At 45.3% G+C, this 24,284-nt stretch overlaps 1 protein-coding gene across 4 annotated transcripts in view; it reads right to left on the bottom strand.

The window, feature by feature from the left end:
* NBEAL1 (neurobeachin like 1) overlaps window positions 1-24,284 on the bottom strand; it is a 166,462-nt gene that overhangs the window by 41,080 nt on the left and 101,098 nt on the right. For 3 of the 4 annotated variants that reach the window (XM_075933832.2, XM_075933830.2, XM_075933833.2), the window contains 15 exons: window positions 23,939-24,095; window positions 22,150-22,308; window positions 21,574-21,733; window positions 21,137-21,225; window positions 14,219-14,779; window positions 13,563-13,738; window positions 13,038-13,191; window positions 10,067-10,195; window positions 8,421-8,726; window positions 8,162-8,311; window positions 4,533-4,690; window positions 3,797-3,921; window positions 2,604-2,730; window positions 1,187-1,335; window positions 506-639 (listed from right to left, as the gene is read on the bottom strand). In XM_075933832.2, coding sequence (XP_075789947.2) covers window positions 506-639; window positions 1,187-1,335; window positions 2,604-2,730; window positions 3,797-3,921; window positions 4,533-4,690; window positions 8,162-8,311; window positions 8,421-8,726; window positions 10,067-10,195; window positions 13,038-13,191; window positions 13,563-13,738; window positions 14,219-14,779; window positions 21,137-21,225; window positions 21,574-21,733; window positions 22,150-22,308; window positions 23,939-24,095 — 2,734 coding nt within the window. The remainder of the gene's footprint in view (window positions 1-505; window positions 640-1,186; window positions 1,336-2,603; window positions 2,731-3,796; window positions 3,922-4,532; window positions 4,691-8,161; window positions 8,312-8,420; window positions 8,727-10,066; window positions 10,196-13,037; window positions 13,192-13,562; window positions 13,739-14,218; window positions 14,780-21,136; window positions 21,226-21,573; window positions 21,734-22,149; window positions 22,309-23,938; window positions 24,096-24,284) is intronic. The other variant, XM_075933831.2, reaches the window with a different exon arrangement.

A 24,284-nucleotide genomic window follows, 5' to 3' on the forward strand; every position in this document is an offset into this window, starting at 1 on the left:
CATTTACTAATTCATCAGCATCCAATATAGCCCTGTTCAATTCTTCATTTTAATTCCATCCCCAAGGGATCAAGGAAATTATCCAAGAAAGGATTGCACAGCATTTTCAAACCATTGGAAGGGAAAATATAAATAATTTCCCCCTCTGTATTCTACTAGGATAATAATTCTCCATTGCTTTGTAGTTCATTTGTACAGTTTTTATGATTTGTATCACACAAAGAAATTGAGATTATCCTTGTATAATTTCATAGTAGTTGCACATTAAAATGTAAGAGTTTTGTTTTTCTTTTGTCTATTTCAATTTTACTGAAAACCAGACTGGCGATTTCTACAACATAGGAAGACTCTTATTCTGTTTCTCAGAGCAGTTCAATTTAGTATTTTGACCTCATACAATAACACTGCAGAAGCTGTCAAAAATCATGCTAGCCATGATTAGCTGGTAAACTAGAATTTGTCACTTATGCTAAGAATCCATCAGGAAGCCTTGATAACTCCATACCTCCTTATTGAAGTTAAGGAAGTAGTTGGTCTGATCAATGAGAAAGATCTCCAAGGCCGACCGCCTCAAGTTGTATCGGCGTAAGTGTATCTCACGAATTTGAGAAAGGGGCCATTTGAAATCAAAACCTACTCCTGCAAACAGAACAAATTCAGTTATTGATCCAGTTTCTTTTTGGTGAAACACTTCAGTTAATTTTCTCAAGATCAGTTTCACATATCAGAATTAAACTATGTTCCTATTAACTTTCCTCCAAAAGCTCACCAAACAGAGATATCTGATTAATGCTTACAAACTACTTTTCTTATCCATTCACACAGGTGACACAGCTCAAATGATTAGTAAAATTAGAGACCAGCATGGTAGAAATCATAGGGAACTGCTATTTAGTCATATAAATTATACAGACCTTTTATTCCTATGCATATGATTGGCACCCTTAATGCTACTCCAAACGGGGAAGGGGGGATATTTAAGACTACACTAGTAAAATGGCTCAGCGAGCAAGCTACATTTACAGATCCTTTTTACAAAAGGAACCAGATGAAGTTGTTGGGCAAATGAACATTATATACAAGTATTAATCAGACAGGTTCTAGATGTCCACCACAATGACATTTGTTCTCAAAATAAAGTTTAACTTGAAAGAAAAAGATGCTGATGAACTATTGTGATGCTCACCTTCCTCTTTTTCAATGCTGCCATCATAGAAGCAGATGTGCTGGGTAGTGACCTCCAGTCTGCCAGATATTACATCAATTATTGTAACAAGTTCACATTCTTCATATAGTACCAATTTTTCTTTCTGACCTTGCTCCTCCTTTTCCTCCCTACAACAACAACATCATCATCATCATGACCACCACCATCCCATGCCATGTATTTTTTTAGACTGAACAGTTCAACCAAATACAAACTAAAAGCTCAATTTAGCAAAGAATCAAATCCGAATTGCCTTAAGAAGGGGCAGGACTGAAGTCTGCTGTGCTTTAGCAATGCTTAATTTGCTGATGGCCACTTGGGAATCACAATTAGCAGGTGTATGTTAAAGAAGCCACAAGGATGGACTAACTTGGGTCCTGAGCCAGGGTTATACAGAGAATCAAGGCTAGGCACTCACTGACATGCCCATTCCCCATCTACAATTATCTCATTATTTTAGCAAGGAAGTTGACGAAGGCTGTTTCTTCTTGGTGCAGTCTTTCATGAGTGGTGTGTCACCATCCAATCTCCATGTCTGGAGGATCCAACAGTAATCTCCTTAGTGAGGAACAGCAGGTGCTATGCTGCCTCTTGTCCCTGTCTTGCAACCTGAGCTGGCCATGAAGGGCAGCCCTTCTCTAAACTGAGATTATATTATTGCAAACCCAATGACAAATTGTCTGCTGGCAACACTATGTAATATTACAAATGCTGGAATGACTGGCTTAGAGCTTGTCTACATGAAAACACTCAGTTAATTGGATTTATTTACCTAACTGTGAATTTACTATGGATTAGTTAAACTACAGGTCCCCTTAGTTTTGAAGGAGGGTCCCCACACAGAGGTTTAATATAGTATAACTAATCCAACCTAAAAATTCTCTTTAATTAACTGGTGTAACTTTCTTGAGTGTTCTCATTTAGATAAGCCCTTACTCAGAGGAAATAATGAGGGCAGCTCTATGTACCATCTAACCCGGTCCAGGAGGTATTTCCCATTCCTTACTCCTACAGTAACACTGGGCAGTAACTAGCCTACTGGCTGGATGTGGCTCAGCAGGGTTAGCTCCTGGCAGGCTGCCAGTGCTTGCTTTATTTTTGCCTACACAGATACGGCTGCTTGGAGCTCCCATTCACCACAGATCGCTGTTCCCGACCAGTGGAAACTACGGGAAGTGGTGCAGACCAGGACACCACTTCCTGCAGCTCCATTGGCTGGGAACAGTGATCTGCAGCTAATAGGAGCTTCAAGTGGACGTACCTGTAGAAGCGCAGGTAAAAGAAAACACTGGTGGCCCACCAGTAGCTAACTCTGGTGAACAACGTCTGGCTTATTGCCCTGCTGTGCCCTAGGGGAAAAGAGGAATTTCAGGGTTCCCCAAACTGCTGTACATACATGCTTGCACCGGCAGTTGTGTCCTCTTCTGGCAGTTCAAGTACATCATCCTCCATGTCATTAACTTTCACCTGCTTCACAGCCTCCAGGAGCAGTGATTCACTAGATGGCTGTGCTTGGTGCATCCCTTTTGAAATAGACATTTTCAACTCATTTTCAACTCAAACAAGGTATAGATTTGTATTTCACCACAGTACTAGTGGACAGCTAAACTATGGCAGCTGGTTACAGTTACTGGAGTATGTCCTAAGGCATGTCTACACAGGGACATGCAGGACAATTAACCTAAGTTGACTAAAGGTGAGGATTTGAAGTGGATTGGTTAAAACACACTGAATCCCTGTGTGGATGTTGTTTTTCAGAATTCAAGTGATCTTAATTTGTTAAATGAATTAAACAAAAAATTTAAGGCCACTTTAACTCTTAATGAAGGTACACACACGGGAGTTTAATGTGGTTTAAATAATCCTACTTCAAATCCATATATTTAGTTAATTTTGATTAATTTGGCTAGACATCCCCATGTAGACAAGCACTGGGGAAAGGATGATTTACCATCTCAAACAATACTGTTCTGGGGAACATAGAACAATTTCAAATACACTCAAATGTGAAAAAATGCAACACTTATCCTCCCAGTTTATAACTCAGTTAGAACTGTGGCCAAACATCTGATCACACCTATAATTCTTCATGATATCACACAGACTTGATTCAAGGTTTAAAGTGCTAATTTTATGCATTTTGTCTTATTCAATATTTACCTTGCTTAAAGAAATAGAAATATTATAAAGGCCCTGGAAAAACTGTGTTTGCTCATATAAAAACTTTTAAATAATTTTTTGGCCAAGTGAACATGAAGACAAAGCATTCTCTAGGGACGCTGAATGAGATTTATTGTGAAGGAAGATTCTGTTTTGGAGCTAAGCAAGTTGACAGTATCCCATTAAAACAGATTTTTCATGAAAATTTTATTAAAATCAACCATATATCCTTTATTTACCTTACAATATAGAATTCCATCATAAGGAAATGTAGTGTGGTTTAGAGAGACAATTTTTTTTTAAAAAGCATTTAAAATAACTATAAAACACTGTTTGAAATTTGCACAAGGTCAATAAGGAATCAAGAATATAAAAAGTCCAGGATATAAATTATTAGTGAGGAAACGAAACAGTGAATTTAGATCTTACCTAAATTATCTCTTAAGTCACTGGCCTCCTGATGAGAGTTGAAATTGTAATTTTGCACTAGTTTTAACCTCATACGGGAGTAGTTTTCCACATTTGAAAGTTTCCAGTGAATGGGATTCTGTTTCCTAGAGATGATAAAAAAATTATAACATTTAAAAACAAATACTTAAAGGGAATTAGTTGATTTTTTCAGTTTGTCTAAAGTTTTACATTGTTTTATTTTTGAATGCTGTTATTTTTCATACATAATTCTCATCTATAAGTGCAACTTTCACGATAAAGCGATTGAACAGCATTTGTATCAAGTGGATTGAAAAAATACCATACAGTACAAACATTTGTAATACAAATGAATATAAATCGAGCAGTGTACACTTTTTATTCTGTGTTGTAATTAAATCAACATATTTAAAAATGTAGAAAACATCCAAAATTTAATTAAATGTTATTCTATTATTGTTCAATGCAATGAATTGCACAACTGTGATTAATTTTTAATCACTTGACAGGCCTAATTTGTGTTTCTTTTCAGTAAAATCTAGATTGAATTATATATTAAACATTAGCACTGGTATTCTTCTAGTTAAATGCAGATAAACATTAAAAGAGAACCTTCAATAGTAATCTTCGATATCAAGCACGGTTACTAGTATACGTTAACAACCTTCTGCAATTGCAGCTACATGAAACAAAGCAAACTAATTAGATAACTTTCTATTTGATGCAAGATTCCTACCGTTCAGCCCAGGGGCCCTGTTCACAAGTCAGATAAAGTTGGGCTGCTCGCCACTGCCTCAGAGTAGCGGTGTGTTGACTATTAAGCTGTTTTAGTGTGCTGTTATAACGCAAGTTCTCCTGGCGTGCCTTTCGGTTAAACGGCTCCACAAAATACTCCTGAAAACAACATTATAAGTTGAAATTTCCTGTAAGAATTTTGGCTACTGTAAAAGCCATTTCACTTCACGCAAAGGATAAAACTTTCACCAGTAAATAGGATACATTAAAGTTGACTGCAAAGTTCTGCTTACTTCAGCAGTATGTGCTGATAGTTCATAGCCAGACTGAATGAGGACAAGAAATGCATGAGCATGCAAGTCCGGACCCACAAAAGGAACTTAGGCGTTACAACGCTGGGCATCACCGTGCCTAACTTTTAAGTGCTCGTAAAACACTGTACTCTATAAAGCCACTCTTAGGCACCTAGGCTCGCTCTCCAGTGAATGGGAAGAAAGGTGCATTACATGGTGCTGGGACAAGGAACAGGGTACTGATGGGTGCTAGCGTGGATGGCAGGGTGCTGGGGCCAGGGCCAGGGCGGTGCTGAGTCCTGGGGTGTGAGGCAAGGTGCCGGGGCCAGGGCAGTGCTAGGGTGGATGGCAGGGCTGCCAAGGAGCAGGATAGGGATGGGGTGCAGGATCTGGGAGGCGGAAGGGGACAAGGTCCGGGTGGTAGGTAGGGTGCAGAAGCAGGCTGGATGTAGGGTGTCTGGCCAGGGGGAGGGAGGGTGCGAGGAGGGGACTTGGGTAGGAGTTGGACCTCCCTGATCTGGCACCCTCTAGACCTGACTGGTCCCAGATGAGGAATTCTTGGACCAGGGGAGGTCATTTCAGGGCTCCTGGTCCTGGTCCTGCACCCCCCCCCCCACTTCCCCACTAGCATTCTTTGCATCTCTATCCCCTGCAACCAAACTAAGCTGCCCTCCCCTGCTGGTTCCCTGCACCTCCCCCAAAACCATCCCTTACAATCCAAGGGAGTGCAGCACCAGTTCCCTGCACCTCCTCCAAGCCCCACAAAACTGCTGAGCCAAGAGCCGATTCCCTGTCCCTCCCTCCCCTTGAGTCTAGCCCTGGCTCCCGGCACTTCCTTCCTCCTGCAGTCAAACTGAGTTACACCTACACCTACACCTACACCTACACACACACACACCCCCCACCTCCCCACTCTGCAACCCAGCTGAGCTCAATTTCCCTGCACCTTCCCCCAAACCATGCAGACATGCTGAGCCAGTGCTGATTCCCTGCCCCTGCCTTCCTCCCTCCCCTTGGCTGTGTCTACACTGGTACGATCTTGTGCCAAAGCAGCTGGTCTTGCGCAAAAATTTGCTGCCTGTCTACACTGGCCGTGTGCTCTTGCGCAAGTACACCGACGTTCTCATGTATGAAATCAGGGCTTCTTCCGCAAGAACTACGATGATCCCACTCAGGAATAAGCCCTTTGGAGCAACTATTCTTGCGCAAGAGGCCAGTGTAGACAGGCAACATGAATTTCTTGATCAAGAAAGCCCTATGACTAAAATGGCCATCACCACTTTCTTGGGCAAGAGGCATGTAGTCTAGACACAGCCCCAGTGTAGACATAGCCTGAGAGTTTCCTCACATGAGCAAAATGAATTTTGTGTTGTGCACCAGTACTGAGTTCATGTTGCTTGTTTGGATATGCCACACAAGTTATTAATAAATATTTTTAAACCTCTACCTTTTCCCTCTGCTGCCATGTCATCTCCCCTGGTGCCTGCTGCTCCCCTTCCCCCAACTCCTCACCCTTCTCTGCTGTCCTGACTCCTGCTCTTCTCACTGTCCTCAACCCTCCTGCAACCTGCCCCCCCCACCAGCCCTTCTCTCCCCCCCGTGCTCACTCCTCCAGTAGCCCCATTCTGATCACGTGAGCTACCCCTCCTCATCCCTTCTCCTAACACGTCCCTCTACAAACCTGCCCTGCGTGTCTCCTCTGGTGCTGGTCCCTCCCCTGCAGGTGTCTGCCCTTCTGCTTCACCCTCAGAATCCCTTGGCACCTGCACCTTCTCTTACCCCTGCACCCTTCTGGTGCCTCCCCCTTCCCTCACTTCCCCTGCCCCCTTTGCTCCATTTTTCCCTGATGCCCACCCATCACCACCCTCTGCCCCCATTCCCCTCATACTCCTGTGCCCTCTGACATGACTTGCTCCATCCCAGCCTTCCTCATGCTCACCCCTTCTTTCAAGCCTTCTCCCAGCACCGCCCCTCACCCCTCTAGCCCCCAATATCCTTACCCCTTCCCCTGCCAGCATCACCCTGTCCCCCTCCCACTGACACCTGCCCTCCTGCCCTTTCCCTCATTGTCTGCGCTTGGCCCCCTGCCATTTGTCTCTTCGCCACCCCTGTCCCTTTGGTGCCTTCCCCTCCCCCTCCACACAAGCACCTTCCTCTCTCAGCCCTTCCCCTTTCCCTCTGCACAAACCCCTTCCCTTCCCTCCCTTTCCCTCTCCCTCTCCCATACCATCTGCCTTCCACTTTGTGGGGCTGGAGTCTGTGCTCTGTCCCCGGACTCCATACCCACATCTCAGCCATGCGGCGCATCACAGCGCCCAGCAAGTTTAAAATCCTGGGCCGTGACGTTACGTCACGCCTGGGCGTCTCTTCACCCACTGGTTTGAGCACACTGCGCAGGGCAGCAGCAGCCAGCGAGGGGGAGCTCAGGGAAGGTTGCGCACGGCAGGGTCAGGTCCGTGGACGGGGAAGAGACGCCAGGTGGAAGGACGCACGCCGGGGGGGAGGGGGTAGGGTCGGGACCCGCTCCAGCTCCAACTCCAAATATTGCTGGAGCGTGGGCACCACAAGCCCACCCAACTCGCCGTCCATGCTCCTGCTGGCTAGCTGGCTCTCTCTCTCTCTTTTTCAGAGGGGGTGGGGGAGCGCCGGCTCCTCGTGGAACCCCTCGTTTTGCTCTGCGGAACTGGGAAACACTGCACTAAAGCATCAGCCAGTGTGATCTGCAACTCTGGAGAGCCAAAGAGCTAACACAAGTATGTTTACTCACATTACACTTACTACCATGGAAACCCCAAGAGCATAGAACTAGCCTTGGGAGAATCAAACACAGACCAGATCCAAGCAAACAAATGAGGAGACATGACTATCATATTTCTGAATATAAAAAGATCCACCAGCCAAAATTAGGGTCACTTTCTGTGAATATCATTTTAATGGTTCACTCATATTTTAATTAGGGCTGGACATCATTTCAAATAATTAGAGATGAAACAAATTTGCAAAAATCACAATTGAAAATAAATGTGAAATATCAAAAGGTTTAGTTCTGGAGAACAAACCACACTGATTTAAATTAAAGGGAAAGTGGTTATCAGTACTGGGTCAATAAAATAATTTTGCACAATCTGCATAAAAATGGAGGTCTGGTGATGATTAAGGTTAGGATCTTTCAATACCCTTGATCACTGGCAGACTGGCTGTGTCTCTCTTCTCCTTCCCCCAAGAATCACGGAGGTCAGATCAACTTCAAATTTATATCCTCCATCAGCTAACTGATGATTCGCTTCTTACTCCTAAAAAAGTGCAAACTCTTTTTAAAAAGAGCTAAAGACGTTACCTGAAATTTGAGTTTGCTTTCTCCTTGTTCTCTGTCTCGCTTATGCACATTCACCATTAGTGCCTCATAACAATCCTTCCAATAAACTGCCATTCGCTCATGGCCATCACTGAATGTATTGACTTCATACTGTTTCATATATGGAATAATCTGGTGCACAAGAAATATTTAATAAAAAAATCAAGATGATAGTTGAACAGATTCCGTCCTCCCTAATGAAAGACAATAGAGAAAAATCCAAGAAGAAACCATTACTTACATATTTATCTATATAAACTTTCCATTCTTCGGAACTGCAATACTCCGGGAAGTCCTCAAAGAACGAGGGGCTGCCGTTAGCAAGAGGCAATGAGGGTAGATGTAGGTTCATGAAGAGAAGTTGGTAAACTTTAGATACCAGTGTTCGAACAAGAGGGATCAAGAACGCGTATGTTTCGGTCTTCTCTTTGATGGATCTATTCAGGGTGCTTTCCAGCTTCCCCAAGAGGTAGCATGCCTCAGCTTGGCTTTCGATTACTTTGGTCTGAAGAAGGGTGTTTAGCTTGGCTGCTGCCATTGCACAAACCTGGACAGAGAAAAACCAAACCAAACCTTCATGAGGCCAATGCATGCATGGTCCATTTCACCACAGGACTGTGTGTCTCTCTGACTGCTGTCTGACAGGTAGGATGGAACTCTCAATAAGTTGGAGAAGAACAGGATTCAATACACTTAGCTGATATTAATTTATCACTATCTGGGTACTGCCCAAATGTCCCTGGCTGGAGCAGAGTCCCACTGTGATCAGTACTGTACACAAAGACACTCCCAGGAGAGATGGCTCTTGCTTCAAAGAGCTTACAATCTAATGGGCTAAGAAGTGGCTTTCAGGAGATGAGGAACATGTCACAAGCTGAAGCCTCTCATAACACATTTGAGGATTCTGACATCAGCAAGTTCACTGAAGTTAATCCCTAGAGTTAGGAGAGATCTATGTTTACATACATACAGGGCCAGATTAAGACATGCTGAGGCCCTCAGCTATATCAAGTTTAAGAGGCCCCATAGCATTTCCAAAAAAAGTGTATTATTCTAACAGAAGAGAATGAAAATAGAAATAATAACGTTTTATATTTGCATATATACCAGGACATAGGTGAGGATTAGAGATGTAAGTTACTAGTCTAGTAGCTGACTACCCGATAAGGCTAGGCTTATCAGGTAATCAAGTCAACTATTGGCTCCCGTCCCACCCCCTGCTGCCTCTGTATTAGAAGCAGCAGGGAAGGGTGGAGCAGGAGCTGGTGTTCAGGGGAGCCATCTTAAAAGCTGGTTCACCCAGCACCATCTTCGTGGTGTGAGGGGAGGGACAGGGGAAGCAGAAACGCTGCAGTCCAGGACCTGGCATGAGCCGAAACTGCTAAGTCCCAGCTTGCGCTGGGTCTGGGACCTACCCCCACTGCGGCTCTGCATTTTAAATGTGGTAGGAATGGGGCAGCTCTTGCTACGTTTAAAATGCAGAGCCACAGCAATCCAGGACCAGGTGCAAGCATTTTACATTCAAAATGCGCCTCTGCATTGTAAATGTAGTAAGAGTTGGGGTCCTGCGCATCCAGCTCCTAACTACATGCAAGCTGCAGAGCTGAACCGGGGTAGCTCCTGGACCCAGCATGAGCTGGGACAGAGCGCGTCCTTTTCGACTAATTGTGTAGTCGATGCAAACTGTATCAACTACATGATTAGTCAATTCCCATTTCTTAATAGTCTCAGTGAGGATGCAACTAAAAATTACTACTTTTTTTATTTAGAGGCCCCTCATAATCTGAGGCCTGAAACTGTAGATAACGTAGCTTGTGCATACATCCAGCACTGCACATAATCAGTGCATGTTACATACAGTATTAGACGCATTAATATATAACAAACCTGTAAGTTATCTTGTCCAATGAATCCAAGAAGCAACTGGACCTGCACTTGGGAGAGTTTGATCCATTCGGGGCCAGCAGAGGACCAGACTGACAAGCTGTCAATGAGTGTCACCAGCTCTTCTAAAAGCTACCGTAAAAGGGAAAGTTTTGCACGAAGAAAAACAAATGATCAGACACTAGCCCAACTGCAAATAAAGTCACCAAATAATCATTCTGAAGGTCTAATAAGGTTTATATGGGTCTGTTTATACAGTCCATGGCAGCAAACCCCCTGGCCCAGGGCAGCAAACTTGGCCTTGTGCCAACTTTGCTAAAAATAGCTGCAATGAGGATGTGGGCTCAGACTGGAGCTCAGAGTTTGATGTCCAGAGAAGAGGGTGCACCCAGAGCCCAGGCTCCAGCCACACTGTCCATACAATAATTTGTAACACATTAACAGAAGCCCAAGCCTGTCAACCCCAGCAGGGAGGCTCTTTGCCACAGGTTTTGTAGACATACTCTACCAAAACCAAACAAAGCAGGCTGTCCCCCATACTTTAACTTAGCCCCAAGTAACTGAAATAAACATAGCAGGGGACAAAGGATCTACAAGTAACTGTGACAGAATTCAGAATTGCTACAGCTACACAGGGCAGTTTGACAAAACATCTATCCCCTGAATGAAAAGTTTTGTGTACATAAAAATAAAACACTCTAAGTCATCCCCAGCAAATGTCAATTCTACAAATACAGTAGCTGAGGCTATGATTGTTTTATTAAAAAAGGCTCTACTTTTAAGAGCACATTATAAAAGTTAATACATTTCAACTCAATGTACATTTATGTTGCATTCTTTCCCCATTCCTCTGCATTTTATATAATAAACAATATAGTAACATGTTATTTACAATTACCCCCAGGGGTGCGCATGATGCTTTTGAAAGAACTAAGCAAGCAGGATCCCTGCCCTATTTGTCACCTTCAAGTCTGATCCTGCAAAGTGCTCGGAACCTCTGGCCATTTCCATTTTTTTTCTTTTACTCTCAGGCTAGTGCTGATGTCATTATTTTAATACTAGCCTATGATTTTTTTTTCTAGTTTAAGAAACATAGTTCATTTTCCCTTCTTCATCATCCTTGTTGCTGGATAGAGGAGGAGCTAATCTGGGTGTTGTAGTAAATTGGCATGGTACCGTGTAAGCTTGAGTAAGGTCAGTACCAAGCAGTGGAAATTCCAGTGCTGAGAATGCCAGAAGACCTTTGTGATGGAGAAACTGTTGCAGTACTTAGGACATTGGTATCAAGGAGGGTGTTACTGGCAGTAGCAGTGTCTTCACTGCAGTTGCTGGTGTTGAGTGTCATGCACTATGAGCAGTACAGGCAGAAGGCATTGACTGAACCATTGTGGACGTGTGAGTGGCTCCCGCAGCACTGGAGCAGGGATAGTAGGTTTCCCTTTAGTGTCTTTGGCTTGCATGGTACCAGATGCTCCCACTACCTCAGGGATCGACAGTGAAAATTCAGTCAAGAGTGCGTCTTTTTTATTTTCAGTAAAAGTCACGGGCAGGCCATGCACAATAAATACAAATTCAAGGCCTCATGACCTGTCCATGACTTGTACTATTTACCCTTAAATAGTAGGAGGAGTAGCTGTGGGTGTTCGAGAGCAGAGAGCAGCTTGGAGGCACCACAGGTGGTCTGGGGCAGTGGCTGGCCTGGGGATGCCACTGGTACTCAGGGGGCATGGTCCAAGACTGCTGCTGATGCTTGGGAGGGGGAGCACAGTGGCCAGAGACCACTGCTGCCACTGGGGGAGGGCAAGCGCAATGGCTGGAAACAGCTAAAGTCACAGAGATCTAGGAAAGTGACAGACTCAAAAGCTGTAATCATTATTCATAGATTATACAAACGTTAGGGTACATTGCAAGTCTGTCTACCTTGCACGTGGCGCAGACAGGAAAGCAGATCTGTAGCAGGAAACTAGGGATGTGAGAGGTTAACTGGTGTCTGGAGCAGTCTCTAAGTGCAAGGAGCCTAGACGCCTTACAGGCAGGGGCTGGCTCCAGCGGGGGCAGAAAGCTGGGAGCTGGAAGCCAGGCTAGAGCAGTCCCCAGCTCAGATCCTGCTTCAGTTGATTAACCAGTTAAACATTAGGTAACATTAGGTTACCTGATTAATCAGGATTTTGTATCCCTTCAGGAAACACAACCAATATAAGGATGGGAGCATTTTTTATATTACACCTTCCCCTGCTTTCCTTTTGGTTGCTTTTCCACTGCTATCCAGTCCTTCTGGCCCCCTTGGCATGAGAGTTACACCAGCTTGACCTTACACTGCCGTCTGAATCTGGAAATTACACTCACATTCACACAGTTCCACTCCTTATTGAAGTCCCTTTTGCATCTGACCCAAAATCTGCACACAAAAATGCTGGCAGCAAAATCTCTGTTAAAAATCTCAAGTGCCATTCTTTGGTTTGTGACAATGAGCGGAGAGTTGACACTGCAATGAATTTGGCTGCCACTTTAAGCAGCACGTACAATATAAAGCATACTCTTTGACCAATGGACCTATACCTATGTAGAAAACAGTTAGCCCTGCTTCATTTGTTGTAGCATTCTGGACATTTTTCTGTAGTCCAAATGCCATTAAGAATCCATGTATTCGCAATATTAACTGTGTTCCCTATAGCATGTGCATATAAAATTCAAATATTGAAAGGGGCAGTCAAACCCACTCCATGCTCTTCTTAATCTTCACAGAATCATAGAACACTAGAACTGGAAGGGACCTTGAGAGGTCATCGAGTCCAGTCCCCTGCCCCCATGGCAGGACCAAGCACTGTCTAGATCATCCCTGACAGGTGTCTGTCTAACCTGCTCTTGAATATCTCCAGAGATGGAGATTTCACAACCTCCCTTATAACACCCTTTTAGATACTTGAAAACCGCTAAACAATTTACAATAATTTCCATTAAGCAGCTACCATACCTTTTCTGTCCATAAGTTTGTATTAACTAGCCCTTCTGCCTGTAGAAAGTCCTGTACAATGAGCAGGAGATGGAAGGCATTTTCAGCATGTGTTGGAAGAGCTTTTGTGTCTCTGTTATCAGTGACTGTCCATTCCAGCATCTTTTCTAACAAACTGAATGGAAAACAAAATCCCAAAGTAATTATCACATATACTACAAGTAAGTGGCTTTTAAAAAAATCCCACAAAGTATTTAACTGCTCTCAAATAGATGTAGTGATATTACTGCCTTCTACTTTGTAAACCAGTGAGATTAAGACTACTGTAATTTTCATAAAAAATCAGGGGCATACAGTTTTAAGCTCTGTCAAATTCAATTTATAAACAGGTACAAATGCGTAGATATATGTCTGATCTTATGAATGATGGGGATGAAAGTAAATCAAATCAGTCTTTCACCAGGATTTAATGTTACTCTGATTCTATCTTTTTTATGTCTTCCCCTCCAAAAGAAAAGTAGAAATCTGTTATTACACTATACTCACCTGAGTTTTATTTCATCAGAAGGTTGCAGTAACTCATTAGATATCCCCAGTTTGGTTAATGCAGAAAACACTTGGCCCCTCTCAAACCAGACAGCATCATCAAACCTTTCCAAACCTTTCCACATCACACAGAGCAGGATATCTATGAGCAAGTGTATGAGCTCCTCTTCAGATCCCTATGAAATAATCAAAGAATTCACAATCTCTATAGTTCAGAATGCCTCGAGGAAGTTCTTACTCATAGTACACAATGCTTGGAAAGTTTCATCATTTCTAACACTGTAGCCTACTGAGAATGAAAATATGAATCTAAAATAATGATTATTAAAATAATATTTGCCTTACTTTCTATATAAGAATTTAGGTTTGAGTCTTAGTGACACAGATTTGGCCATAGCATAACTTTTTCCTTGATGAGGATGATAAAGTCATTCCAATACAACCTTGATATAAAAAGAGGTTACAATTTCAGCCAGAAAACTTAAAAAAAAAACCTTGAAAGTTGATCCTATAATAAACAGCATTGATATCGACTGCAAATAAGCTGCTTTATCTGCTCTTTTGTTTGAGGAAGAACAGCATAGCTATCTAATGGGGGAAGATAATTTAAGAGAATTAAAAATACATATTTAGACAGGAGGGGGAGGATTACTTACTCCCTGGTTTTCAAATAATGAAAGATCAACGCTGAATCCCATATCATTGATTGCGCTTGATTCCTTGTCAGGTTGACCAGAGAATGACTTTGAATTTTCAGTGGGTGACGGTGTGCTGGGCAGGCTATCTGTCATTTGATTCCCACTATCAGCCAGCTCATAAGAGTCTATGCTAGCCAAATCTAAATGCAAATGTGAAGGATCACTGTGCCACAACTCTTCTTGCTCTTCCACAGAAGTACCCTCCAGCAATGTACCAGAAAATTGGGTGGTGGCATCTAAAGATTTGCTGTCTTCTATGCTCCACTGATCATATGATCCATTAACAGAGGCAAAGCTACCAGCTTTCCCCCCCTCTGCCTGATCAGGATAGCACCTCCGAAGCTCTTCAGCAGGATTTTTTTTTTCAATTTCCTTTGTAGAGTCAGTCCTGCTTTCTTTAAGTCCATTCCTGATATCAGAGTTTTCCTTTAGGAATAGTCTAACCAGTGTCTCCTGCCAGCCTAGCTGTTGAGAAATCTGTTGCGCTGCATCTGGCTGGGAATATAAAAGCTGTAAAACCTGTAGAGAGTACAAGAGATCAGGCTAAATATCCAAGCACATGCACATTAACCTTTGCTACGTAAGTGCAATCATTCTAGCCTTTCATTACACATTTTATACTCCCATGACATTTTATGCCTTCTGCAAAACAATTCGTGTAATATAACTAGGGACTGCATCCCCTGCTTGCTACGCTTACGAGCCCCCCCCCCCCCCCTTGCTGGCTGCTTTTGCATCCAGAGAGCCTGTTAATCTTTCACTGAGCACAACTGTGCTCATCACTCGCACCCAACCACACCCTCTATCCGAATACTCTCAGTCCATCTTGCCCATTGTGCCCTTCAATTGCTGGCCAGTCCCTCTCACCTGCACCCTTCCTGTTCCTGCCCCACCCGCCAATAAAATAGTCCATGACCCACAGCCCACCCCCCTCCTTCCATCCCTAGCCCCACCTCCATCCTCCATTCCTACACCCCCAACAGCCTCCATAATCCCTCCCTACCCATCCCCCTCCTTCCATCCTTACCCCCACCTGCACTCCTACACCCGCCCATTCTTCCTAACCCTTCCCACTCTGCACCCCCGCACTGCCCATTCCCCTGCCTCCATTCCTATATCCCCTCACCCCCACCATCCCTCCTATCCCCACATACACCCTTATCCCCTTTCCTCCCTCCTTACGCACATCCTGCCCCCTCCCATGAACAGGCCACCTAACCAGCAAAGCAATAGCACCAGGCCCCCAAGTGCAGGAATTTCGCGGGGGGGGAGGGGACTGCTCTGGGTGCTGTGACAGTAGGAGTTGGGCAGTGCCCAGAGAGAAGAGACAGCAAAGGTGGCATTGCTGGGGTGTGTGAAGCAGGAAAGAGGGATGTCTGTGGGCAGAGGAAATGAAAAGGAGGCAGAGAAAGAGGCTGGAGGGAGGGGCAGAGAACGGGGTTTCCTTTGGGATGCCAATTGAGAAGGGGGGATGGGAGTCTGAGGGGGTAGGAAAGGGGCTGAGGGGACACATGGAGCATGGAAAGAGGGCCAGGGTGCCATACAGCGAGAGGGGTCTTCGGGAGCTACCATGCAGAGGCAGGCACCCCCTGCCTCCCGACTACCCTGCCTCCAATTGGCCATGTTGGCAGGCACTGCAGATGCTGCTGGATCTTTCCTTTGTTACGCCTCAGGGGTTACCGGACTGTGGCAGTGGGTTCTGCCAGGGATGCAGGGTGCAGAGCCTGCCTCCATGCCTGCCACAAGTGGGTCATGCCCCAGGCCTCAGACCAGCTGAAGCAATCCCTGGACCAGCGGGATGAGAGCCCCCACCTGCGGCCCCTGCCCCAGGCAGCGAGACAAAACTCAGCCTGCTTTGCGCATGTGGTTGCACATCACAGCCAGCTGCCAAAAGGGGACATGGTACAGCAGTTGCTTCCCCCAAGCAGGGAGCCACCAGGGCCAGCCTGGCACGCAGCCAGCACCTCCCCTCAGCCACCCGGACCATGCTGTTTCCCCAGTGGGACAATTGCCGTGCAGCACTTCAAGCCTGGGAAGGCCCCCATCACCACCAGGGCCAGCCAGCACCTCCCCTCGGCTACTGGGCCCTGCACCGTTTCCCCAGTGGGCCTGCTCCTGTGAGGTGCCTCAGGCCCTCTGGCCACCGGGAAGGCCCCCAACATCCTCAGGTCCAGCTTCCCTGGAACCTCTACCTGGTGTTTCCCCTCCAAGCTACGGTGGCGGTGCTGGTGCAGCCCCATTCCCTGTGGCAGGTTGATGCAGACGGCATCCAGGTGCTGAACGGAATCACTCCCTGCCCTGGATGCTGTTCAGGGACAGGCAAAGCCGTCTGGCAGCCCGGCCTGGGCAGGTTCTGCCTCCCAAGAGTGCTGCCAACTCAGCCCTGGCAGCAATGATGATTAACTTACACCTCTCACAGTCATACAATCACTGAAAACTACACTTGTTTCTTATGCCACTGAACCTACATCATATGAAAAAACAATGGCAGGTGTGGTAAGAGATAGAATATAGCTTGTAAAAAGCTAACAATGTATAATTAAAAATACAAAAAACACACTATTAATTTATTACTAAATGCAGAAATAAAGTTTTATAGATACTGAAATACAGTACAAAGCTAACTATAGCACATCTGTCTATACTGGAAACATACTGACTACTATTCTTGCCTACATGCCTCCAGCTTCCATACAGGACACATCCTATGATTTGCTGTCTACAGCCAAGCCCTAAGATACAACCGGCTCTGCTCCAATCACTCAGACAGAGAAACACCTACAAGATCTCATGCCAATTCTCTTCCAGAATATGATCTGAGGAAGTGGGTCTGGCTCATGAAAGCTCATCACCTATTAAACCATCTTGTTAGTCTTTAAAGTGCTACATAGTTTTTCCTTTTGTTTTAGCAAGATCTTATCAAGCATTCTTAAAACAAAAATACCCACCAGAGGAAGTAAGAAACAGACTGACAAAGCCAGATGAGTTACCTACTCCAGGAGAGGTCCAACAAGGAAAATAAGAGAACCCCACTGGTCATCATCTATAGTCTCCAACTAAAACCTCTCAAGTGCATCACTGACAATTTACTACCTATCCTGAAAAATGATCCCACACTCACTGACCTTGGGAGGCAGGCAAGTCCTTGCCTACAGACAGCTCCCCAACCTGAAGCTAATACTCACCATAGAAAAACTAACCCAAGAACCTATCCCTGGATTAAACCCCATTGCAATTCTGTCCGCATATTTACATAAGCGGCAGCATCATAGGACCTAACCTCATCAGCTACACCATCAGGAACATAATCCACCTGCACATCCACTAATGTGGTCTGTGCTACTGTGTCCAAGCAATGCCCTTCTTGCCCTGTACATTGGCCAAACCGGACAATCTCTGTGCCAAAGGATAAATGGACACAAATCAGACATCAAGAATGGCAACATACAAAAACCAGTAGAACACTAACTTCTCTAGACACCCAGTAAGATTTAAAAGCAGCCAACCTTCTACAAAAAACCCTTCAAAACCAGACTAGAAAGAGAAACAGCAGAGCTGCAATTCATTTGCAGATTTAACACGATCAAATTAGGAAGGACTTAAAATGGTTCTCTCGCTACAAAGGCAATCTTCCCTCTGTAGGTATTCACACTTCACCCATCAACTGCTGGGAGCAAGCCACATCCAACCTGACTGAATTGGCCTCGTTTACACTGGTTCTACAGTTGATAAATAAGTCCCTTCTTTTGATATGTCAGTATGTGTATATTATCTGTCTGTCTATATATATATATATATATCCCTACTAGAGATGTAAGAGCTGCTTAAACAGATAACCAATAAGAATGAGCTTACTGGTTACCCAAACAGCTACATGGCTACACAGAGATTCCAGTCCGGCACCTGGGGACCTGCCTGTCACCCCACACTGCTGCCTCTGATACAGAGACAGCAGCATGGGGCAGCAGGCAGGAGTTGGTATGTGTAGAGAGCCGGCTTTAAAATCTGGTGTGTAATCAATTACATGCATTTTAACAATCCTAATCCCAACCATTATGATTTCCACTCCATGCATCTGATGAAGTAGTTTTTACCCATGAAATCTTATGCCCAAATAAATCAGGTAGTTTTTAAGGTGCCACAGAACTCCTTGTTATAGCACATCAGTAACAGGTCAGATTCATCAGAGATTCCCATTACTGGCATGAGCCATAATTTAATAATAAAGGGTATGTCTACACTGCAAAGTTAATTCAAAATAACAGCAGTTATTTCGAATGAACTTCAATAACGTCTATACATGCAAACAGCTATTTCGAATTGAATTCAAATTTAATTAATTTCATTCAAAATAGCAAAGCACTTACTTCGAATTTGGTAAACCTCATTCTACGAGGAGTAATGCCAAATTCAAAATAAGTGCTGTGTTAATTCGAATTAGCTGGCCTCCAGCCCTGCCCAGTTTCCCCTGGTGACCACTCTGGGCCAAACCAGGAAAACTTTTCTCCTCCCCCAGGCCCGGAGCCCTTAAAGGGGTAGACTCTGGCCACACACCACATGCCAGAGCCAGGCCTGCCAACAGCCGCAGCCCCTCACCCAGTGGCCGCACAATTCTTTCCAGTGGCAGCCAGCCGTCCCCTGCCCAGTCCCCCAGCACCCAGGGGCCAGCCAGGGGCCGTAGACAGCGCACGCCCTCATGGACTAGTGCAGAGATCATGGACCTCCTTGAGGTTTGGGGGGAGGCCCCCAATGTCCATGATCTCCACACTAGGTGGAGGAACATAGCCATCTACGGCCGCATAGCAGCCACCATGTCCAGAAAGGGCCACACGTGCACCCAGAAGCAGGTGTGCCTCAAAGTAAGGAGCTGCGGCAGGCGTATGCCAGGGCCACCAGGGGCGGCGCTGCAGCATGGGCTGACACCTGCCCCTACTTCCCTGCCCTCAACCGCATCCTGGGGGGTGGGAAGGTCTGCGCCACCTTGGGGGGAAGCGAGCAGGGACTGAAGGGTCCTGACCTGGGCGTGGCAGAGGGGTCATCGCGGAGGGTGCCACACGAGCAGGACCCCCAAGATGTCCCAGCACCAAAGTCAGCAGGGTCGTCCGGGGAGGCCACACCAGGTAAGTGCTATCATCATCCCCTACCCAGGGGAGGGAGACCAGGGACCGCGCACATGGGCCTTGCCTACCACACATCATGCAGCAACCTGTGCATGTGCGAGCACGTGCCATGCCACCCTTGGGCAGGTGGCTCCAGCTGTGTGACAGCCAAGGGCCATGGCTTGATAGGCACACGTGTGTGTGAAGAGACCTGACACACTCTTGACCTCGAGGTGGGACACAGCAGGACGCTCTCCCTTCACACCCCTCCTCTACAGAGAGGCAGGGGACATCTCCCCCCACCTCAGACGCACTATACACAGCACAGGGGACGGGTGCGGTCTCGGGGCACCTCCCACTCCCGGGGATAGCAGGACATTCTAAACATGGCCTCTGCGCAAGCACAACAGCTCTGATGGTGCAGGGCACGGACATCCTCACCTCGCAAAGGGGGGGGCTGGGCTTCACCCACTGTGTCCCCAGGGAGAACTGACCACGTCTCTTCTTTCTCCGCAAGGCACACCACCCTGCCCAGGACATACTCCCACACCTGAGGGCTCTGCAGGACCACCACAACACTGCAGGGGTCCCACGAGCAGCACCTGGGGGCCCTGCAAGCCCAGACCCACATCATGGAGCAGCAGGCGCAGAAAGAACAGGAGTTCCGGCGGGAGCTTCTTGCCTAGGCTTGTGCCATCTGTGCCCATCTGCAGACCCTGGTGCAGAGCGTGCTGCCTCGTGCTGCTCCTGCGCCTGCTGCCCCCACAGCTCCCGCTTCTCCTCCCACTCCTCCTCCCCTGCCCACCTCTCCCTCCTCCCCATGCCCCCAGGAACATTGAGGCCCCTGCACCCGCCATGCTGGGAGACATGTGGCCCGGCGAGACCCCCACCCCTGAGCTTCCCTCCCCCTTCTTCCCCTTGCTTCCCCCTTACAGCTCCCTCCTCCCACTTTTCCCCCTGCCCTCTCCCGCCTCCTTTCCCCAGAAGTTCATTCCCCCACCCCAGTTGTGTTAAATAAAGAGAGAGTTTATATTTTTAAAAATACGTGTATTTTATTTGACATTAGGAAGGGGGGCTAGGGAGGGGTACGTGGAAGGACGTGAGGGAGGGATGAGGCACAAGCCCCCAGTTGGGCAGACCACGGAAACTGTTAGTGCTTCTTGGGGTGGAAGCTCTCCCTTGCAGGGCCCCCTGGATACTGACAACCCCCTGATGGACCTCCCGGATGGCAGCCTGCAGAAAGTGCAACCAGGCTAATGGCAACGCGTCCACAGGACGCACCCGAGTGCCCAGGGGCAGCTCTGTCTCAATGTTGCAGAGTGGTAGGGTGTCCCAAGTGAGGGCAACCAGAGCACTCCGAGACACAAATGCTTTGCTGTCCCTCATCGAGGTGAACAAGCAAGCAGAAACACCTGAGAACTGTCTGTCCAGGATGGGGGGTAGGGTCCCTTTAAGCACGGACCTCAGATAGCCGCAGGTAGCAGCCCCACACAGGAGGTCCTGACCTGGTACCCTTCCGGCACTGGTTCCGGCCAGCCTTAACGCCGATTCAGAATCCACTCAGTGTGGACGTGCTATTTCGAAATAGCAAAATGCTATTTTCTGTGTAGATGCGTTAATTCGAATTAGCTTAACTTGAATTAACTATTTTGAATTAAGTTAACTTGAATTAACGCTGTAGTGTAGACATACTCAAAGTGTCACAGACCCCTCACATATGCACTGTAGCTTCCCAAGTCAATGGGGTAAAACTTTACCTGTTTTTAAGAATACTAACCTTTTTGCAGATGGCCACTCTGACATTTATATCTGCTCTATGAGACAGGTGCACCACAGCTATGAGGTCTCTGTAGTTCACAACAGGATCTGCAGAGTGGAAATATGAACAGACAGACATTTTACAAGCAGGAAAAAAACCCTTTTGAGGACATCTTTATATATCAAGGATTAATAAGAGGGACAAATGTGTTTGTTTCACAGCTCACCTCTAAGAAATTATGCTTCAATACCTTAAACTGAAATCTTCGGTGTAAATGTGTTTACTTGGAGCATTTAGAATAGAGTACCTATCCTAAGTAGGTTGGTTTCTATCACAGCAAATAATCACTAAACATAATAGGGACGAGGAGGTTTAAGGAATAATTTCTGAGCAAAAAAGTTTGTCTTTTAAAAAAATCCAGCAGAGATTTAACCATAGTAGAAACTCTGGATTACCTGCATACAAAACTTGATTAAGAATATTTTTAATAAGAGAAGTGGTAATTGGGGATTCATTCAGAAGAAGCCCTAGTCCAGAGTATCCCACTTCTCTGAGTCTCATACGTTGTTTACTCCGTTCATAGACTTTAGTACATTTCAGCATCTGCTCTACAATCTGTGAAGATAAAAGCAGAGAAATCACATACATACAAAAAATTACACAAGCCCTCTATATACAAATACCAAGCAACTTCCTAACTGAGTCTGAATTACAATTTGGCATAATTCTTTATAAAATGTCCCGCAAACAAAAATACTAATACATAAATGCCGATGCTTTCTAAATCTTTAAACATCCCAAATCTTCAAATATTTTACTTTACTGGAATGTAACAGCTTCCATTATGAAAAGTACAGTAACAACTGTGCAGCAATTAATTTCTAGTCAGCTACTAATAGTAATAAAGAATAATTATAAGCAGGTTTACTAAAATTAATATGCTCTGCATAAATTTGTATCCATTTTAAAACATGATTTAACTGCCAAAGGTGAGAGAACATGCATTTGCAAACTATCATTAAATGTGTTACCTTGAATACAAGTTCCCTCAGCCTGTCAGTGTATCTCTGATTCAGTAACAGAGCATAGAGGATATCAGCATTTCCTGGTTCAAAAAGCAACAAGAAAAGCTGATCCCGTGTTGGGCTGGTACGAAGTAGACTGAAGAGTACATCAAGAATCGCGCAGAGCTATAAAATAAAAACATGTAACTAAATAAAACTGATAATTCGTGTACCCTTGACTCTAATACCTAACTGGAGGAGAAACGTCCTTTTTTTCCTCTAAATACAGTATCTTCCATCACATTTTCAGAACAGTTGCTATACCCTTCCCAACCACATTATATTTACAACCAGCTTATTTTATATATAGGTGCAGCTCTACAGACACAGTTGATGTGATACATACACACTGCACTTACATCAACAGTAAATAAGAGGCTTATGCGGAGCAGAAGGGTTTATCATCACTTTTATTACTATAAAGCTTAGAGGCCTAGGTCCCAACAGTACTAGATGCTGTACTAACACAGATGAGAGGCATCCAAACAGCAATTTGTAAACAATATGCTCAAAGAGCTTAGAGATGAGATAAGGGAGATGGGGGTTTGGAGAGGCAACGAGGGGCTAGGGTAGGTATTTTTACAAAGGGAATCACTAAAGTGTATTTTTTTGACACACAAAAGAGCTAAAGAAGAGTGAGAAATAAGGAATGAGAGTGGGCATAAGAGATCAGGAGATAGCATGGGATCACTGGACAAGCAGGGGGTTTAGAGAGGAGAACAAATGAAAAACTTCTGCATCAGTGATCAGGAGGGAAGAGTTGTAGGAGGCAAAAGCAAAGATGAGCCAAGGGGAGGGCAAAGGACATATCGTATTTTGTCAAATTTCTCTTGAAAGAATCCAGTGCAGAGAGAGAAGCAGTGGCAGGAAAAGGGGAAGAGAGGGTTTGAGGAGTTAGTCTAAGGTGGGAAAAAGGCAACTAGAATTGTGGGAGTGAGATTAATTTAATCTGGTGACCTTAGCTAGGATGATGGCAGAACTAAAAGAAAAGAGAACAAATTTGTAATGGAGGAAGGCAGCCTGGTCACAGGATTTTTCCCAGCAATGCTACACAGCACAAAAGCAAGAACATAGGAGGCAGACACTGGGAAGGTGCCAGGGAGATCCTGTGATGGCAGAGAGGCAGGGGTGATGAAAGAACTGCTGGGCCCCTCAGCAAGGTGGGAAGCACCTGCCTTCGGGCCCATGGACAGGGCAGGTCGTCGGGTAGAAGAGGCAGGGCTGGAGTTTAGCCTACCCTAGCCAGCCCTTCAGCACTGCCTGGGGTTTCAGCAGTGATTTAAGGGGCCCAGAGCTCCAGACTATGCTGCTGCTGCAGTAGCAGTGGTGGCCAGAATCACTGGGCTGCGGGAGAGGTCCCCTCCCACACACTGGCAGCCCTGGAGAGAAAGACACGAGAGCCAAAGACAGAAGAGAGAGAGAGAATGAAGAGAACCAAAAACCATACCAATGCAATTTAAAGAGAAACAATAAATTATTACAACTTCAGAGCAATGAAGTCCAATTCTCTCCATTTTATGCAGGTTTAGAAAAATACTGATATCCAATCACTCTGCATTTTAGCCAACTCACATGCTTACCAGAGAAAAAGGATCATGCAGTTCCATAATGGACTTAATTCTATAGCCTGCCACAACTTCAAAGTAGCAACATACACCGCATTCAAATTTTCCTCTTTCAAACAAGCTTTGGTTAAAGCTCCTAAACACTGAAACGTACAAAACAACTACAGATTCACCATTGCCACATGAAATACCTGTTCTTCTTCACTGGTTGCAGCTATATATCCCATGATGCTCTGTATATCCTCATGCGTCCCACCTTTGCTCAGGAAATATTTGATAAGTCCATATAGTGATGATCGGATGGCTCTGAGGTCATCTGGAGCCAAGTCACTGTCTTTATAGCTACTACTAATACAGACAAGGAAAAGAGAACAGTAAAAGAACCCGTATTTCTTACATTAGACAATTTCTGATTTACAAATATCACTCTGCAAATACTTCCACTATTTATTTTAGTAACCCTGCCTTCTTATCCTTGGAGTGATAGTCAAGATGACAAAATGGGAGCAGCCAAGAGCAGAACTGGGTTTTGGAGCC

The sequence above is a fragment of the Pelodiscus sinensis genome, chromosome 7, assembly GCF_052426305.1.
Source record: "Pelodiscus sinensis isolate ZL-2025 chromosome 7, ASM5242630v1, whole genome shotgun sequence".
In the NCBI taxonomy this organism is placed as follows: domain Eukaryota; kingdom Metazoa; phylum Chordata; order Testudines; family Trionychidae; genus Pelodiscus; species Pelodiscus sinensis.